This window comes from Argentina silus, assembly GCF_951799395.1.
Source record: "Argentina silus genome assembly, chromosome: 14".
NCBI classification, from domain to species: Eukaryota; Metazoa; Chordata; class Actinopteri; order Argentiniformes; family Argentinidae; genus Argentina; species Argentina silus.
The window spans coordinates 20296402-20317828 of NC_139668.1; the positions used below are offsets into that span (position 1 = coordinate 20296402).

At 46.6% G+C, this 21427-nt stretch overlaps 1 protein-coding gene across 1 annotated transcript; it reads right to left on the reverse strand.

Annotated features, from left to right (window-relative positions):
- Positions 1–20179: 20179 nt before the first annotated feature.
- On the reverse strand, positions 20180–21184 carry mc5ra (melanocortin 5a receptor; the record flags this gene model as incomplete). Its single annotated transcript, XM_083684265.1, has 1 exon — positions 20180–21184. One exon carries the CDS (start codon positions 21182–21184, stop codon positions 20180–20182), a length of 1005 nt encoding a protein of 334 aa, XP_083540391.1.
- Between the last annotated feature and the right edge of the window lie 243 nt (positions 21185–21427).

Consider the following 21427-nt stretch of genomic DNA (forward strand, 5'->3'; position numbering starts at 1 on the left):
CATCAACCACATGATGTCATCTACTGGAGCATCAACCACATGATGTCATCTACTGGAGCATCAACCACATGATGTCATCTACTGGAGCATCAACCACATGATGTCATCTACTGGAGCATGTCACATAGAAGAGAGAAGGAGTGGAGGAGGAGGGAGGAGAGGAGGGAGGAGGAGGAGGAGGGAGTAGAGGAGGGAGGAGAGGAGGGAGGAGGAGGAGGGAGGAGAGGATGGGAAAGAGAAGGAGAGGATGCACTTCACCACACACCCACACAGACACACACACACATGCGCACACACACCCACACAGACACACACACACACATGCGCACACACACCCACACAGACACACACACATGCGCACACAAACACACACATTTTCATGCTGGATGTTTCTCACAGGCTTATCAGTGTTATCTGAGGCAGTATAAGCAACGCTGTTCCACACACACACACACACACACACACACACACACACACACACACACACACACACACACACACACACACACACAGACAAACACACACACACACACACACACGCAGACAAACACACACACACACACACACGCAGACAAACACACACACACAGACAAACACACACACACACACACACACACACACACACTACACACACACAAACACACACACAGTACACACGCACACACACACACACACACACACACACACACACACACAGAAACATACACACACACAGAAACACACACACACACACACACACACACACACACACACACATTTTCACCCGGATGGTCTCGCAGGCATTATTGTTATCTGATTGGCCGCAGAGGAGTGGAGAATTCCTGACACTATCGCCGTCTGGCATCATGGAATGCATTACAATCAGGCCAGCCTCAGATTCTACCTCCACCAGCCTCCCCTGATGTGGACAGCAGGATAGACTCCGGCAGTGGGTTGACCCTGAGAGAAGAGCTGGCACCTATCAGACAACAAGGGTTCTTCTGATGTCCCTTTAGGAGGACATGGGGACATGTAGAAACCTCTGACAAGGGTATTCACTGGGGATGAAAGTTACAGACTGTGGCTTTAATTTAGGCCACTCTACTGGTGGAGGCTGGTGGAGGTAGACATCGGAGGACGGGGTCATTGTAATGCATGGAACGGAATAAGGAATGGCATCAAACACAGCTTGTTTCGTTCTAGGCATTACAATGAGCCCGTCCTCCGATTTCTACCTCCACCAGCCTCCCCTGCGTTGAACGGAGCCCGTTTGGGTTCATGCAGTACACCAGTATGTAGTGTGTAGGTTTATCATCAGGACATGAATGTCAGAGTCATGCCTGCAGATCTCCAGCCAGGATTCCAGCAGCTGACAGTCATCTACCCCACTCGGACCGCATCTGTCTCCCCCCTCCCCCCTCCATCTCCCCCCTCTGTCTCCCCCCTCCATCTCCCCCCTCCACCTACCCCACTCGGACCGCATCTGTCTCCCCCCTCCATCTCCCCCCTCCCCCTCCATCTCCCCCCTCTGTCTCCCCCCTCCCCCCTCCATCTCCCCCCTCCGTCTCCCCCCTCTGTCTCCCCCCTCCATCTCCCTCCTCTGTCTCCCCCCTCCTGTCTCCCCCCTCTGTCTCCCCCCTCTGTCTCTCCCCCTCCCTCCCCCCTCCCCTCTCCGTCTCCCGCCTCCGTCTCCCCCCTCCGTCTCCTCCCTCCCCTCTCCGTAGTGAGAGTGTTTTTACCAGGGTTTTTGTGTTTTTTCTCCAAACTTTGAGATTCTGTTTTCATCTCAATGAAGGGATCAACAACACAACACTTTTCAGTTGTGACAGGAGAGAGAAGAGCCATTTAATACCCAGCTGCCTGTAATACCCAGCTGCTGTACAGAAGATAGGTTTGTTCAATTCAGAACAGCTGCTTCAGTCTGATGTTTCAATCATGAGAGACCGGCGCTGTTGTTGTTGTTGTTTTCAGATGACTAATCGGCAGAACATCAGAGTCTCTGGGAACTGGTTAATTCTTTGAAAGAACATCAATTGGAAAGACTCATGGATTCTTCTTTTTTTTTGGGGGGGGGGGGGTGGATCAGTTTTGAACATCAGTAAATATCATTTATTTAATTCTATCAGATAGAAATGCTTACATCATTTCTAGTCCCCCCCCCCCTTCCCCAACCCTCTCCTCAATGGAACACATGAAAACAAAATAACAACCACAATCCTACTGTTCATCTTTCCACCTGGTACACATCATAGCCACACACCGACACATCCCCACCGCCGCCTGTATGGATGGATGTGTTCAGTGAATTGGCCAATCAATAATCCAGATCTGCTTCCAACCTTCCGACGTCCACATGCCTCATGTCTTGTTGGGGGTTGGAGGTAATTGAGAACCTCTCTCAGAGGTCTGTGTAGTGAGGTACGCTCTCTCTGATAAAGACAGTCTTTTTGAACAACGCTCTGTTGCTTTTACTGACCCTTCCTGGATGTCATAGCCACACCTCAGGGGAGGCTGATGGAGGTAGAAATAGGAGGACGGCCTTGTTGTAATGCATGGAATGGAATGAGGAATGGTATCAAACACACGTGCAAAAAGCAGTTGGGAGATTCTTAGATACAGATGCATTCTGTCAGCATCAGTGGCAGAAGTGTGTCCGTACTAGCTTCCTGTTGGATGTACTCTAATTGGCTGAGCAAACAATGGGTACCGGTGATGTAACATAACTCTGCAGCCAATGAAAAACATGATTGTTCCCACAGTTTATAAACACTTTTCTGCCCAGGCTTTTTGTAGTGTACAAACACACCCTAGTATCGCAGGACTCCTGATAAGGTGTGCTTCACAACTCCTCAACACAATACATTTACATTACATTACATTCATGGCATTTAGCAGACGCCTTTATCCAAAGCGACTTACAACAAATACATTTGTTTAATTAAGTGAATCATCTATCCATCAGTCATCATAAGATAAAGTAATCAATGCTCGGACCAAGGGCCATAGGCAGTCACAATGCTAGAAGAAGGATTTTTTTTATTAACAGGAGAGAAACTTGTACTGGGGGGGTAATGGGGGTGAAGAGGTCTTTAGGAGGGACTGTGAAGATTTACCCTGAAGAGATGGGTCTTCAATCTACGGTGGAAGATTGGTAGTGAACACAACATTCAAGTTTCAAATAATCTCATAATGAATGCTTCATACATCCTAAAACACATCTCAAAACCTTCACAAAAATGTCTTTCAGAATGCTCTGAATCTGTGGCAGCTCAGTTGCCATCAGTGTTTGGACTCCGTGACACTTTCTTTCGACAGTCCCTTAGTCATAAGTATTTAAGAGAGGATGTCAACATGAAAATTGCTGTGACTGGATGGAAAATGTTCTTTCTCTGTTCTGTAAGCCCCCGTGGGGGTGAACTCATCTGTGTGAGTACATTTCACGTTAGGCAGCTGGAATCCTACCACAATAACACTAGCTGTACCTACCATAATAACACTAGCTGTACCTACCACAATAACACTAGCTGTACCTACCACAATAACACTAGCTGTACCTACCACAATAACACTAGCTGTACCTACCATAATAACACTAGCTGTACCTACCACAATAACACTAGCTGTACCTACCACAATAACACTAGCTGTACCTACCACAATAACACTAGCTGTACCTACCATAATAACACTAGCTGTACCTACCATAATAACACTAGCTGTACCTACCATAATAACACTAGCTGTACCTACCACAATAACACTAGCTGTACCTACCATAATAACACTAGCTGTACCTACCATAATAACACTAGCTGTACCTACCATAATAACACTAGCTGTACCTACCACAATAACACTAGCTGTACCTACCACAATAACACTAGCTGTACCTACCATAATAACACTAGCTGTACCTACCACAATAACACTAGCTGTACCTACCATAATAACACTAGCTGTACCTACCATAATAACACTAGCTGTACCTACCACAATAACACTAGCTGTACCTACCATAATAACACTAGCTGTACCTACCATAATAACACTAGCTGTACCTACCACAATAACACTAGCTGTACCTACCATAATAACACTAGCTGTACCTACCACAATAACACTAGCTGTACCTACCATAATAACACTAGCTGTACCTACCATAATAACACTAGCTGTACCTACCATAATAACACTAGCTGTACCTACCACAATAACACTAGCTGTACCTACCACAATAACACTAGCTGTACCTACCATAATAACACTAGCTGTACCTACCATAATAACACTAGCTGTACCTACCACAATAACACTAGCTGTACCTACCACAATAACACTAGCTGTACCTACCACAATAACACTAGCTGTACCTACCACAATAACACTAGCTGTACCTACCATAATAACACTAGCTGTACCTACCACAATAACACTAGCTGTACCTACCATAATAACACTAGCTGTACCTACCATAATAACACTAGCTGTACCTACCACAATAACACTAGCTGTACCTACCACAATAACACTAGCTGTACCTACCACAATAACACTAGCTGTACCTACCACAATAACACTAGCTGTACCTACCACAATAACACTAGCTGTACCTACCATAATAACACTAGCTGTACCTACCATAATAACACTAGCTGTACCTACCACAATAACACTAGCTGTACCTACCATAATAACACTAGCTGTACCTACCATAATAACACTAGCTGTACCTACCACAATAACACTAGCTGTACCTACCATAATAACACTAGCTGTACCTACCACAATAACACTAGCTGTACCTACCACAATAACACTAGCTGTACCTACCACAATAACACTAGCTGTACCTACCATAATAACACTAGCTGTACCTACCACAATAACACTAGCTGTACCTACCATAATAACACTAGCTGTACCTACCACAATAACACTAGCTGTACCTACCACAATAACACTAGCTGTACCTACCATAATAACACTAGCTGTACCTACCATAATAACACTAGCTGTACCTACCACAATAACACTAGCTGTACCTACCACAATAACACTAGCTGTACCTACCACAATAACACTAGCTGTACCTACCACAATAACACTAGCTGTACCTACCACAATAACACTAGCTGTACCTACCACAATAACACTAGCTGTACCTACCACAATAACACTAGCTGTACCTACCATAATAACACTAGCTGTACCTACCACAATAACACTAGCTGTACCTACCACAATAACACTAGCTGTACCTACCACAATAACACTAGCTGTACCTACCATAATAACACTAGCTGTACCTACCATAATAACACTAGCTGTACCTACCATAATAACACTAGCTGTACCTACCATAATAACACTAGCTGTACCTACCACAATAACACTAGCTGTACCTACCATAATAACACTAGCTGTACCTACCACAATAACACTAGCTGTACCTACCACAATAACACTAGCTGTACCTACCACAATAACACTAGCTGTACCTACCATAATAACACTAGCTGTACCTACCATAATAACACTAGCTGTACCTACCATAATAACACTAGCTGTACCTACCACAATAACACTAGCTGTACCTACCATAATAACACTAGCTGTACCTACCACAATAACACTAGCTGTACCTACCACAATAACACTAGCTGTACCTACCATAATAACACTAGCTGTACCTACCATAATAACACTAGCTGTACCTACCACAATAACACTAGCTGTACCTACCACAATAACACTAGCTGTACCTACCATAATAACACTAGCTGTACCTACCATAATAACACTAGCTGTACCTACCATAATAACACTAGCTGTACCTACCACAATAACACTAGCTGTACCTACCACAATAACACTAGCTGTACCTACCACAATAACACTAGCTGTACCTACCATAATAACACTAGCTGTACCTACCACAATAACACTAGCTGTACCTACCATAATAACACTAGCTGTACCTACCATAATAACACTAGCTGTACCTACCACAATAACACTAGCTGTACCTACCACAATAACACTAGCTGTACCTACCACAATAACACTAGCTGTACCTACCACAATAACACTAGCTGTACCTACCACAATAACACTAGCTGTACCTACCATAATAACACTAGCTGTACCTACCATAATAACACTAGCTGTACCTACCACAATAACACTAGCTGTACCTACCATAATAACACTAGCTGTACCTACCATAATAACACTAGCTGTACCTACCACAATAACACTAGCTGTACCTACCATAATAACACTAGCTGTACCTACCATAATAACACTAGCTGTACCTACCACAATAACACTAGCTGTACCTACCACAATAACACTAGCTGTACCTACCACAATAACACTAGCTGTACCTACCACAATAACACTAGCTGTACCTACCACAATAACACTAGCTGTACCTACCACAATAACACTAGCTGTACCTACCACAATAACACTAGCTGTACCTACCATAATAACACTAGCTGTACCTACCACAATAACACTAGCTGTACCTACCACAATAACACTAGCTGTACCTACCACAATAACACTAGCTGTACCTACCATAATAACACTAGCTGTACCTACCATAATAACACTAGCTGTACCTACCATAATAACACTAGCTGTACCTACCATAATAACACTAGCTGTACCTACCACAATAACACTAGCTGTACCTACCATAATAACACTAGCTGTACCTACCACAATAACACTAGCTGTACCTACCACAATAACACTAGCTGTACCTACCACAATAACACTAGCTGTACCTACCATAATAACACTAGCTGTACCTACCATAATAACACTAGCTGTACCTACCATAATAACACTAGCTGTACCTACCATAATAACACTAGCTGGCAGGTAATAAATACATCAATGGACTTGATTGACTATTGATGTGAAAACTACAATGTTGTGCCTCATCTCTGGTAGATAAACTCTCCCCTGGTTCAGAGCCCAACTCCCCCCTGGTTCAGAGTCTGTATCAGCCCAACTCCCCCCTGGTTCAGAGCCCAACTCCCCCCTGGTTCAGAGCCCAACTCCCCCCTGGTTCAGAGTCTATATCAGCCCAACTCCCCCCTGGTTCAGAGTCTATATCAGCCCAACTCCCCCCTGGTTCAGAGCCCAACTCCCCCCTGGTTCAGAGCCCAACTCCCCCCTGGTTCAGAGCCCAACTCCCCCCTGGTTCAGAGTCTATATCAGCCCAACTCTCCCCTGGTTCAGAGTCTATATCAGCCCAACTCTCCCCTGGTTCAGAGCCCAACTCTCCCCTGGTTCAGAGCCCAACTCCCCCCTGGTTCAGAGTCTATATCAGCCCAACTCTCCCCTGGTTCAGAGTCTATATCAGCCCAACTCTCCCCTGGTTCAGAGCCCAACTCTCCCCTGGTTCAGAGCCACTCAGCTCAACTCCCATGTGCAGTTAGCATCCCACAGGTTTGGCTTTGACTCTCCCTCGCTGCCATGCTGAAGACAGTCCTTTGATGTGTGCTGCGGCAGTTCTGTTGGCACGGCAATGAATGCTTAACTGGATTCTATTCACAGATCAACTCCAGTCACATCTGCCTCTGGGCAAGAACATAAGCTGGCAGGAGGTGTGTGTGTGTGTGTGTGTGGGTGTGGGTGTGTGTGTGTGTGTGTGTCTGTGTGTGTGTGTGTCTGTGTGTGTGTGTCTGTCTGTCTGTCTGTCTGCGTATGTGTGTGAGTGTGTGTGTGTGTGTGTGTGTGTGTGTGTGTGTGTGTCTGTCTGTCTGTCTGCGTATGTGTGTGTGTGTGTGTGTGTGTGTGTGTGTGTGTGTGTGTGTGTGTGTGTGTGTGTGACTGTGTGGGGGTGGGTGTGTGTGTGTGTGTGTGTGTGTGTGTGTGACTGTGTGGGGGTGGGTGGGGGTGGGTGGGGGTGGGTGGGGGTGGGATGGGGTGGGTGGTTTTGTTCTCAGATGTTGGTAACAGAACTAAATCCGGATCATTTTGCAGCAGACTGTTTTTAGGTACCATGTTTATTGCCAAACTAAACTCAATCAATCAAACTTTATTTGTTTAGCACATGTTGTACATGATACGCAAACTCAGTTTCTGAAGGATAATCATTTGTCTGATTGAAATAATATTGTTCGTTGTTTATTATTTCAATCAGATATGTTTTCATTTTCTGTGACTTGTTGATTTTTCCCTTGTCTGGATTTCATGAGCTTGGCAGCTTCGCTGAGGTCTTGTTTTGAGATGCTTTTATTTAAACTGCTCTCATGGTATCATGGAATTCCAGCTTTTTGAGATTTTAATGTTTAGAACCATTTTGTTTTAACTGCTCTCATTAAGAATGGGAAAGCATGAGGTCTGGGGTGGTCCAGTGGTCCAGCGCCACATGTCCATGTCACCGTGGGTTAGAACCCGGCCCATGCCCTGCTGACACACCCCCTCCTCCCCACTGTCCTGCCTCTCTCCAATACAAATCAAATATATATGTGTGGGACTGCTTTAAAAAACAATGTGTTAGAATGTATTTTCCTGAGTGACCCTTGAAATGTGGTTTAAACAAGGGGTACCAGACCTCAAGATCTCTGTTGGTACCTGGCGCCGAGCCTAACTGAGATGAGCCTTATGTCCTGGTTTCCTGTTTATTACCTACTATAAAACTGACTCTGTGGTTGTCACTGCCCTACTGACCGTTCTCCTGGACAGTAGTTTGGTGTCCCAGATCGATCTGACTAATAAATCGTCTTTATTTAACCTTCAATTTGAGTATCCACTTTCTTCTACGCATCATTGGATATTATTCTTCAATATCAGAAACATCATCATTACACAATGGGAAAGTAGTTCCATTTCAGTGATTAATTTCCTTCCATACGAGAGAAAATAATCCCCACCTCTCTCTCTCTGCTGCAGGTATGTTGGTCGTGGGCAGTGTGCTCTGAATGACAGGGCTCTTAGGCTCTTTAGTTGTATTCAGAAGGCCTTCAGTTCCTCTCTCTTCGTTTTGTTTGTAAATATTCTATTGATTGGACCTTGTAGAATGATGAAGTGAACTCGATCCATTCCAGAATATTCCAGTGGTTCCATGAGTTCCATCTAGACTACAGTTGCTAGGGGTGATGTGTCAGAACAGAAAGTTTAGCTACAACTTTGAAATTGCGTCATTGTTCAACAAAACTTGTGATGGGGAGATATCTGTCAGCCAGAGCATCATCTAAGAGGCTATCCTTCTACGTGGCTTTTACAGAGAAACCTGATCAGACACATGTTGACAACACGTCCCTGTGATGTCTGGCTGAGTTTATGAGTGAGTGACAGCTCACGTTCGGCTGCCGGTCACTGAGAATCCTGATGGAAAAGTTCAGAGTGGAGCGTTGTTTCCAGGCAGTAGCGGACTGGCCATCTGGACCCCCGGGAGAATTGTTGATGGGCCGGTGGATCTGTAGGCTGTGGGGCTGGTGGGTCTGTGGGGCTGGTGGGTCTGTGGGGCTGGTGGGTCTGTGGACCACGGGACTGGTGGGTCTGTGGGGCTGGTGGGTCTGTGGGCTGTGGGGCTGGTGGATGGGCTGGTGGGTCTGTGGGGCTGGTGGGTCTGTGGACCACAGGACTGGTGGATGGGCTGGTGGATCTGTGGACTGTGGAGCCGGTTTTAATGTCCCAGTCCGTCCCTGTTGCTAGGTGAAGCATTAATTTGTTTATTACATAAATAAACTGAGTCCACTTTTCTGTTCACAACTAGCAGCATCGAACCGAAAGCCGGGGTGTAAAAGATCGATTTTAAGATCGATTATGAAGATTTGAAGGCGATTGAAGAGTGGAGACTGTAGATGAGGTTTGAGTCTTAAGTCTGGATCGTGAGAAGAAAATAAGTTGATTCTATTCAAAAGCAATCACACCGTAGCAATCATTCATAGCGTACAGAATTCAAACACTGAGTCATAAGACAGAAGTTGGAAGTTTCACAAGATGTCTTTGATGTTCAAAGTCACACAGGCCTTGTTCCAAAACACAGTCATGCTTCACTATATTTATTCGTTCCCATTTCGTTTGTGTGTGTGTGTGTGTTTGTGTGTGTGTGTGTGTGCGTGCGTGGTGTGTGTGTGTGTGCGTCCTTGCGCGCGTGCGTGGTGTGTGTGTGTGTGTGTGTGTGTGTGTGCGTCCTTGCGCGTGTGCGTGTGAAAGTGGGGGACTGCAGATAAGAGGCAATAAAATAAATGATGTCATTGCATCGTTTCACTGCAGCCTCCGGTTGAAGACGGGCTCCAGCATGACAGGCCGCTCCGCCCCGCCCCCTCCATGACATCACTGCATTAGCGCAGAGCGAGGGAGGACTTCATGACAACTGGCGGCCTCAAGGGCCCTAATACCAACCCTGCGTTCCGTTTGAGTGGCTTTAATGTCGCCATGGGCAACCAACACAAATCACCGTGTCAAGAAGAGACTTCGACCGACGGGAGGAGAGTTTAAATAACCTGTAGGTAGAAGCACTTTACTCCAACGTCTGAAACATGTGGAGCACGGAGTGACATTTACTACACAGAGAGACATTTACTGCACAGAGACATTTACTACACAGAGAGACATTTACTGCAGAGAGACATTTACTGCAGAGAGACATTTACTGCACGGAGTGACATTTACTACACAGAGAGACATTTACTACACAGAGAGACATTTACTGCACAGAGACATTTACTACACAGAGACATTTACTGCACAGAGACATTTACTGCACAGAGACATTTACTGCACAGAGACATTTACTGCACAGAGACATTTACTGCAGAGAGACATTTACGACACAGAGAGACATTTACTGCACAGAGAGGCATTTACTGCAGAGAGACATTTACTGCACGGAGTGACATTTACTACACAGAGAGACATTTACTGCAGAGAGACATTTACAACACAGAGAGACATTTACTGCACAGAGAGACATTTACTACACAGAGAGACATTTACTGCACAGAGACATTTATTGCTGCAGTTTCTCTCCTTCTCTGGTTCATATCCTCCTTCCTCTTCATATCCTCACCCAGGCTTCCTCAACTGGCGGCCCGGGGGCTCGGCCTGCCCATCAATTTAGACGGGCCCTTTGATCATTTTTGAACATGAATAAACATCTGTTTTACTGTTTTACAAGTGTATACAATTCATATTTAAGAATCACGTGGAAAATGTCTGGCCCCCTGCAAATAACATTTAAAAAAGTTTGCTCCCTTAAGCATATAGTTGAAGAGCCCTGTCCTAGCCTCTCACGACCTCATCAGCTGATATCTGCCCTCTACACGAGAGTTTAGTGCAGTGGAGGCTGCTGGAGGCAGAAATCGGAGGATGGGCTCATCGTAATGCATGGAATGGAATGGAATAGGGAATGGTATCAAACAGTGTTATCAGACCGTGTTTGATACCATTCCTCATTCCATTCCATTCCATGCATTACGATGAGCCCGTCCTCCGATTTCTCCCTCCACCAGCCTCCCCTGGCTTAGCATAACAACGCATGCAAGAGTTTCTGCTTAGCAACCAGTGTGGACTGCAGTTTCCCTCATCTAGTACTCCCCCAAGAATCCATTAGCTAATATCTCCACTCTCCACATTGTTTCACCCTCTCAGTTAGTGAGGTTGGAGAGTTCACGGTTGGCAGCTGTTCTCCCTCTGGGGATAGAGAGGTGGGCCCAGAGACAGTGTGTTGTACACAGCAGGGCTGGAGCTTGGAGTCATTAGCTGTCTTCCCACAGCGGGGCTCATGTCGTGGGTGCCAGTGAGTGGCTAATTGCTTTTCCACAGTCACTCCACAGGGCTTCAACAGTGCTTCCTTAAGGACTATTCAGGGCATCAAACTGTCCTCTACCCCTCTGGTCCTCTAGTCCGTTTGGAGCCACCAGATAGTGCTTCAGTTGACTAGCGAACTTGTTGTCTGACCACCAGGCGTAATGTGAAGCTAGCTTGCTGCAACTACACAATCGAATGGATTATTATTTTATTTTTTTTAAATATGTTTTTAGGGCATTTCTGCTTTATTGGGATAGAGATAGTAGAGATTGACAGGAAGGATGGGACAGAGAGAGAGGAGGGATGACATGCAAGATATGTCAAGGGTCAGAATCGAACCAGGAACCTTGTGATTATGTGGTAAGCGCATTAGTGTGCTACGCCACGAAGCGCCCCAATCGAATGGGTTTGAACAGCGCTTTTTCCAACTACAATTTTACGATAAATGCTTAAGTTACCAGGACCTGTTGGGAAACCGGAGGATTGGACATGTTATCTCCATATAATTCGCCATCTTAATTCGCCATGTAGAATGTAAACAAACTGGCGATCACATGCAGAGCGGGACTAGAAAGCCCAGCTGTATCAATTCTGACAGGTTTGTTCACTAGGCTCTGAGATCAGCTGGCTGCTAGTGAGTACACAAGCATTGTGTACCTCGGGGGGTTCCCCTGCCTGGCCCCCTCTGAGGCGCGGCACAGGCAAGCTGGCAGATAACATGAAGCATGTACTGTGAATCTCTCTGTAAAAGCAATGGAATCAAAAGCATTCACTATATATATGGCTTTGCTAATAGTGAATGGCTATATATACATATATATATATATATATATTCTGTAAAAGAAAAGGCAGCAGTGTAATTAAGACTATGTTCATATTTGCATTTTGACAACAAAATGTATTAACTGTGATTACTGTTGTCTTATGCCTGTACACAGCAGGGGAGGCTGGGGGAGGAAGACATCAGAGGACGGCCTCATTGTGATGCATGGAATGGAAACCATTCCTCATTCCATTCCGTGCATTACAATGAGGCCGTCCTCCGATTTCTACCCCCACCAGCCTCCCCTGCTGTACACAGTGTGGTACATTTACACTGTTAAAGCAGTGACAGTACTGTCATATACAGTGTAGTTCTGTATATATTCCCTCTACCAATGACAGGAGAGTATTTGCCCCTATCTTGTCTTGTCATGTGAACAACATGTCCAGCTGGAACAACATTGGAGCCCAGGGTCAGGGGTCAGATCTTTGGTCTCAACCTCTCTGACATGACTGTGGTCTCAGAGGGGGTGTGGCCCAGAGGGAAGCTTTGGAATGCAGCTGATCCAATGGGGATAGAGGGAAGAGCCCATGTGGGTCCAGAGGGGTGTTGTGTGGGTGTGTGAACAAGTGCATGTCTGTGATGGTTCAGACCAGGGACAGTCGCTAGAGACAAAATGTCTGAATGTCGGCCATTTTCAATGCAAGTCGGAGATATCTGGAGACATGAGTGATTTGACAGTTGGGCCGAGCGGCCAGAATAGGAACCTGCTCTGTTTTATGAAGATTTTCGCAGCGTCTCCCGCGACGCACCAATTGGAGTAGAGAATGTCATGCTAGCTAGCCGCTGGATTGGCTAACACCCAGATTGTGCCGCCCGGAAGGAAGACCTCCAAGCGGAGACTCAGCGGAGTCTCCAGATAAAATCTCTGGCGGTGTGAGCTAACAGTCTAACAGTAGCTTCTTTTAACTCTTGATTAATGTTATTTCGAACAGTCACTAAGCTATACTACGCAGACCAGTGGGAGTAGGACGGGGTCATTGTAAGAGCCTGTCCTCCGATTTCTACCTCCACCAGCCTCCCCAGGTACTCGTCTTTAACAGGAAGTACATCCCCTACAATCCTAGTCTGTGGACAGCGTGGTATGATGTCACCTTGTAACAAGTAAAAAGACACATCGATGTCCACAGACAGCTACACACAACATTGATCAATATGCCCATGGGGACCGAACAAGCCAGAGAGAAAACACATTCAATCCAATCAAAGCCATCAGGTGTGGAGAGCCCACTTCAGAGTGAATTCAATCAGGGGCATCAGGTACTGAGAGCCCACTTCAGAACGATCAGCTCTACAGCCAGTGTTCCGTGTTCCATGTTCCGTGTTCCGTGTTCTGATGAGTTCTACACGGGGTCGTATCAGGGCAACCGGCGTGCTTCGCAGAGGGGGTGGAGTCTTATGCAATAGATCAGGAAATTGAGTGGCTAACACGTGGATTCTCAGACTCAGCTCTCTTACAAGCAGAATGACAGTCGCTTTCATGCTCATGGAGAGACTCTCGATCAGGGAAGAGTCCACAGGTGGCTGGGTGAAAATAACTGGGTGAAAATAACGGGGTGAAATACAGTGTTGCTGTGAAGTTGTATGACATGCCAGAGGGTTGTTCTTCTGCAATCGATATTCAGTCTTTTATCAACAATGAATCAATCCTGATTCTTCTAATACAGTCAGAGGGATGTTTGTCTCTACTGGTCCCTCAGACCTGGTTAGACAGCAGCACTGCATGGAACGGAACGAGGAACGGAATCAAAAACATGTGTTTGACACCATTCCTCATTCCGTTCCATGCATCTTCTACCTCCACCAGCCTCCCCTGCCTCAGACCTCCACCAGCCTCCCCAGCCCCAGACCTCCACCAGCCTCCCCAGCCCCAGACCTCCACCAGCCTCCCCAGCCCCAGACCTCCACCAGCCTCCCCAGCCCCAGACCTCCACCAGCCTCCCCTGCCCCAGACCTCCACCAGCCTCCCCAGCCCCAGACCTCCACCAGCCTCCCCAGCCTCAGACCTCCACCAGCCTCCCCAGCCCCAGACCTCCACCAGCCTCCCCAGCCTCAGACCTCCACCAGCCTCCCCAGCCCCAGACCTCCACCAGCCTCCCCAGCCCCAGACCTCCACCAGCCTCCCCAGCCTCAGACCTCCACCAGCCTCCCCAGCCCCAGACCTCCACCAGCCTCCCCAGCCTCAGACCTCCACCAGCCTCCCCTGCCCCAGACCTCCACCAGCCTCCCCTGCCCCAGACCTCCACCAGCCTCCCCTGCCTCAGACCTCCACCAGCCTCCCCTGCCTCAGACCTCCACCAGCCTCCACCAGCCTCCCCTGCCTCAGTAAACACAGCAGACTTCATAACAGAGTGAGGAATATTTCCTCCCTCACCACTAAGCCTCAATAAAACTCAATTAAAAACCCTTGTTGTGTTTTGGTATCGCTTCATTAGCCCCGCACAGCGTAATGACTGGACAGAAACAAGGAGCAAGCGGTTTATTTTCATAAGGCATCTTTATTGAAAAGATGACGATGAAGCAGAACATTCATGCTGTCCTCTCGGAACAGAAGGAGACACAGAGACCAGGAACAGCAACAGCACAGCCTGTACAGAAGCACCTAGCAACACCACAGCCTGTACAGAAGCACCTAGCAACACCACAGCTTCGCTCTGGTTAACAGGGTAGTCAGGGTTCGAATTACAGGGGCGTTCAGAGCCCCCACATAACGAATCAGAATGATGTAACTGAAATGCTATAAGTCCCTCACAGAAACAACAACGGATGTTTGCTAGCGTAAGCTAAGTGATCCAACGAGCTAGAAAGCTAGTTATTACAAGCTAACTGTTCTTGGAGAGGCCAAGAGCCGACAGGAGATGTTCTAACACTGGGGAGTTCAGATCAGTAAAACTGGGTAGTTCAGATCAGTAAAACTGGGGAGTTCAGATCAGTAAAACTGGGTAGTTCAGATCAGTAAAACTGGGTAGTTCAGATCAGTAAAACTGCGTTCTAAAACCCTTGTGTCTAATCTCGACTGCTGTATACCCGGCCTTAGTGGCACAGGGGAGGCGGGTGGAGGTAGAAATCGGAGGACGGGCTCATTCTAATGCATGGAATGGAATGAGGAATGGTTTCTCCCCCCACCAGCCTCCCCTGTAGTGTGCTAGTGTGGATATCAGAACACACGTATAAAGATGGAGCCTTTTGACAGCTGAGTCTGTGGGTCAGATGGATCACTCTCTGCCTGGGGGGGAAATAAACATCACAAACAGAGGATTCACAGTACAGACACATAATCCTTACCTATGATCTTTCTCTCTTCCCTTCTCTCTCTCTCTCTTCCCTTCTCTCCCTCAAGTGTTTAACCCAAGAGTACGTCCCTCAACTATAGAACCATAGCGTGTCATCAAGCCATACAGAGTGTCGGAGAACAACCCTGTGAGAAATGTCCCTCCGTCCCCACCATACATTATACTGTGTACAGTACTGAGGCCTGTACAGTACTACAGAGCCTGTCTCCTCCTGCCTCATTAAGCTACGCAGTCTCAGAAGACAACTCAGATATGTAAAGGTTGGATCTCCTCTGCTGTTCTGTTGACTGTAACATGTCCCTCCATCCCCGACCATTCTGCCATTCATCCATATATCATTTAAGCAATAATGGCAGAGAGGCCGTGATTTATCGTCAATATCGTCACAGGTAGGGGGCGTTGTTCAGCACAACAAGCAGCGGAGCACAGGCAAACCCCAACATGTGACAATACTGACGATGAATCACGACCTCGAGGGCATTAATGCTTTTACGCAATGGTTACACAACAAATCTGAACATTGTGACAAGAAAGAAATGCTTTAAGTATTTATGTGATTATAGATTGTGGTGGTTTCTGCCCTGCGCTGACAAATATAGTTCCCAAAACTACAAACGAAATGTTGTCAAGGGAACGTGATGAAACAAATCTCCTGTGGTGTGTCAACAGATCACGGCTTTGAACGCCTCTCGGCCAATCACAACGCTGGTTCTGATCAAACCGTTCTGTAATGAGCCATACTCCAGTGGATGACGGTCTCAGAGAACAGGTCCAGCCATATTAGCTGTACAGGCTGAATCTCAGAAGCCTTGTCAGAAGCCATGACATTAACACAGTCATTTTAACTCACCATGAAACCCCACCGTTAGTATATATGTGGTATATGTATTTGCAGCCCCTCATGAGAACCTAGAAGCTAATTCGAGTTTTTGTCCCGGAACAAAACTTTTGAGTTCAGTACAGTTTTTTCAGTACAGTCATGTCATTGTGGACATATATGCGTCTCCTAAGAGGGTTAGTTATATATAACCCAGTTTCCCATAAGGACCTGTATCATTCTGGTACTTACATCATTTGTGGGGGAAAACATGTTTACTGTACACTTGTTTTATTTGTATTTAAGCTTTATTTAATACTTTATTCATCCAGGGGGACCTGACTGAGACCAGAGTATCTCCTACAGCAGGACCCCATTACACAGAGAACAAAGGAAAGAACAAATAAATAGATAAAAGAAATATACAAGAACAGGTTTCAGACAATACAATATATCAGTGTACAAGAATACACTTACAGTACAAACTACAATAATACTAGATTATACACTTCAATTAAAAAAGACAACAGCACTAACCACAGCACTAACCCCCCTAAACACATCCTTCACACAGTAAGTAGGCTAATGTCAGGGGAGGCTGCTGGAGGTAGAAATTGGAGGACAGGGTCATTGTAATGCATGGAATTGAATCAGGAATGGTATCAATGATATCACATTTGTTTGATACCATTCCTCATTCCATCCCATGCATTACAATGAGCCCGTCCTCCAATTTCTACCTCCACCAGCCTCCAGCCTCCAGTGATCCTCACGATGTCTGTCCAGGGCATTTGTGACGTGACTGAAGGTGTTTAGAGCCTGTAGGGTCTGAATATGGAACATTCCAAACCACAGGTTGGTCTCTTGTAGTACAAGCTGTCAGGAGATACTGTAGCTTAGGGTTCTTCTGTGTCAGGGGAGGCTGGTGGAGGTAGAAATCAGAAGAATGGTATCAAACACACGTGTGTTCCTCATTCCATTCCATGCATTACAATGAGCCCGTCCTCTGATCTCAGCCTCCAGCAGCCTCCCCTGACCCTGAAGGGTACCAGTGTGTACTCCCCTGACCCTGAAGGGTACCAGTGTGTACTCCCCTGACCCTGAAGGGTCCCAGTGTGTACTCATGTCTATCAGAGTCTCTTTTATACGACCGTACAGCTTCGAGGAAATTGCAGTGGATCAAAACCACCTCACGCTGCTTCACAGTAGTCCAGTCCTCACAGGGAGGTCACATTACAAACATTCACTGAGGTGACCCAGAGTCAAGTCCACGCCGTTGAAACAACGTTCGTTTTGTGTGCGTTTTCAACATGAAAGAACAACGTGTGTGTAAACGACAGAAGAGAGGTTCCTAGATGTCAAGAAAACAATATATTGTTTATAACCGAGTCAGAACTTCTTATCTGAACGTCTTCACTGAACCCAATTCAATAACATTGCTGGATTGGAGTTGAGCGACATAGGCTCAGTTACAGTACATCCTCTTCCAGTTGAATGAAAAGCAGTAAAACCGTCCCGGCCGCGGTGAGATGGACCATCTCAGTCCTAGAATAGAACAGACACCTGGAAACAGACCACAACATGGACGCCTCTCCCGACATGGACGCCCCTCCCGACATGGACGCCCCTCCCGACATGGACGCCCCTCCCAACATGGACGCCTCTCCCAACATGGACGCCTCTCCCAACATGGACGCCCCTCCCAACATGGACGCCCCTCCCAACATGGACGCCCCTCCCATAGCCAGATAAATACACCAACAATAAAACACTGACAGGTAAAGATCTACACAGGTGCACAGGAATGGGGACTGTCGACATGCATTTTTTTTAAATCTACACTCACTGAACACTTTATTAGGAACACCTGTCCACCTTCTCATGGTGGAGGTGGTGGAACACCTGTACACCTTCTCATGGTGGAGGTGGTGGAATGGTGTGGGGAATGTTTTCTTGGCACACTTTGGGCCTGTTAATACCAATCAATCATCGCTTGAATGCCACAGCCTATTTGAGTATTGTTGCTGACCATGTGCATCCCTTCATGGCTACAATTTACCCATCTTCTAATGGCTGCTTCCAGCATGACAATGCACCATGTCACAAAGCAAAAGTCGTCTCAAACTGGTTTTATGAACATGACAATGAGTTCAGTGTTCTTCAGTGGCCTTCCCAGTCACCGGATCTGAATCCAATAGAACACCTTTGGGATGTGGTAGAATGGGAGATTCACAGCTTGAAAGTGCACCTGAAAAATCTGCAGGAATTGCGTGATGCAATCATGTCATCATGGACCAGAATCTCAAAGGAGTGTTTACAACATATTGTGGAATTAATGCCATGAAGAATTGAGGCTGTTTTGAGAGCAAAGGGAGGCCCTACCCAGTATTAGTATAGTGTTCTAATAAAGTGCTCAGTGAGTGTATATTCTGATCAATTATATCACAAGTGCACTTTATATACAATATTCTATGATTGTCTGTTTTATCTTTGCACACGTGAATTACAGATATGGTGCATTATGGGAAACATTTAGATTTTGAACTGTGACTTATAAAATGAGTATTTCATGTGTGTTTGAATAGACAGGGCTAGTGAAAAGTCAAATAACATTTTCTTAATACCAAGTCAACTAATAACTCCCAAACATTTGATTAATATATATAGAAATTCAAAAGAGTTCCATTACAGATTTGTTCTTCACAAAATGCGTAACACTTATGAGTACGTTTCTGTTATACCTGTTTAATAACACTGTAACAACACCATAGAGATATCTTTGTATTGAATAAGCTGCTTTCAAAGCAGCTCTGACAGTAGTCATGTTGTTCGTATTGGTCATGTAGTCACACTGACTGCAGTCAGGTGGTGAGGTGGTTAGTTTCTCCACAAAGCAAAGTCTTTGATGAGGAACTTGTGTTGGACCAATGGCTGACGAAAGCGGCAGTGTCACATTGAAACGTTTACAGAGCCTATGAAGGGCTCATCCACTCACTGTGAGGCACACAATGTTCCATGATGATGAAGTTCCATGGGGAAGGGGTAGGGAGGGGGAGGAGAACCTAAGATCCAGTCTGTAAGTCTGCTGGACAGGTAGGGGGTCAGGTCCAGTCCTCAGGTCCAGTCACCAAGCCTGCTACAATGACAGTCTATACATACATTCAATAACAACCTCCCACTCCAATACAGTCTGCCCATGCTCAAATCCTGCCGACTATGCCACAATTAGGACCATGGCCACAGGGGGCGCTACCGAGCATGGCTAGAGTTCAAACCACAGAAAAGTGTAGAGGACACCTTTTAATTTTGATAGATTATTTACCACAAGTCCCAACCCAACTATACATGTTTTTCTGAGATATACAATCTTGAGTCAACCCATTGCCTATTTGAGAGTTCTAAAACCACCCCTGGACTCTTTAAAAAATAACTATTTATCACGTTAAGAGTTTGAACCACCTCTGGGTTCACGTAGAGAGAGCGGCCGTCTTATCCGCTGAGATTCCTGGACAGACCGAAGACGTTCCTCAGACTGTAGCAGCAGATGATCTCCTTAAACGTCTTCCTCATCTCCTGGCTGCGGAAGGCATAGATCAGCGGGTCGATCACAGAGTTGCACATGATGAGGATGAGGTACATGTTGAAGTGGGACATGAAGCAGACGCAGTACAGGTTCCTGGGACAGGAGATCATGAGGATGAGGTGGAGGAAGAAGGGCGCCCAGCACACGATGAAGATGCCCAGGAGGATGGTGAGGGTGATGGCGCCCTTCATGCTGGCGCGCTGGTGGATGGAGTTGTAGCCGGGCAGCGCCGCGATGCGCTTGACGTGCGACCGCGCCAGCATGAACATGTGACTGTAGAGGGACGCCATCAGCACCAGCATGGCGAAGAACATGGACACCAGGCACACGATGACGGGCGTGGTGTCGGAGTAGATGATGAAGACGATGCCGCAGCCGGTGCAGAAGGTCCAGATGCCGGCGATGATGAGGGTGGCGCGCCGCAGGGTCATGATGTTGTGGTAGCGCAGGGCGTAGAAGATGGTCACGTAGCGGTCGACGGCGATCGCCAGCAGGCTGCACATGGATGCCACCACGGAGATGCAGATCATGGAGTCGAAGACGTTGTCCATCTGGCGGATGAAATGGTCGTCGAACACCAGCTGGCGGTTGTTGAGGAGGTAGATGACGATGGTCTCCCAGGCGTTGGAGACGCTCACCAGCATGTCCGCCACGGCCAGGCTACACACGAAGAAGTACATGGGCGAGTGGAGGTTCTTGTTCTTGACGATGGCGCAGATCACCAGGATGTTCTCCAGCAGGCTGATGATGCCCAGGATGAGGAAGACCTCGGTGGCGATGTTCAGCTGCTCGCACGCCTTGGGCTTGGACAGGAACGGCGCCTCCGTGGCGTTGAAGGAGTCGTACGGCGAGCTGGAGTTGGAGAAGAACACCCATGAGGGCACGGAGGTTGCCGTCTCGCTGGAGTTCATGGTTAACGGAGAGAGATGTTGGTTTAGAAGCGCTCTGGTCGGGTCAGTGGGTCGTAGGGCGGGAGGAAGGAGGGAGAAGAGGATTTAGTATAAGATAAGATAAGACAACTTCATTGATTATTAGATTGTTGTTAAATTTATATTTGTCTCGTAAGTACTTACACTTAATGACATTACACTCATGAAAAAAATACATGGAAACAACAGTTGGTAACACTAAATTGAAATGAAATTGAATTTCTG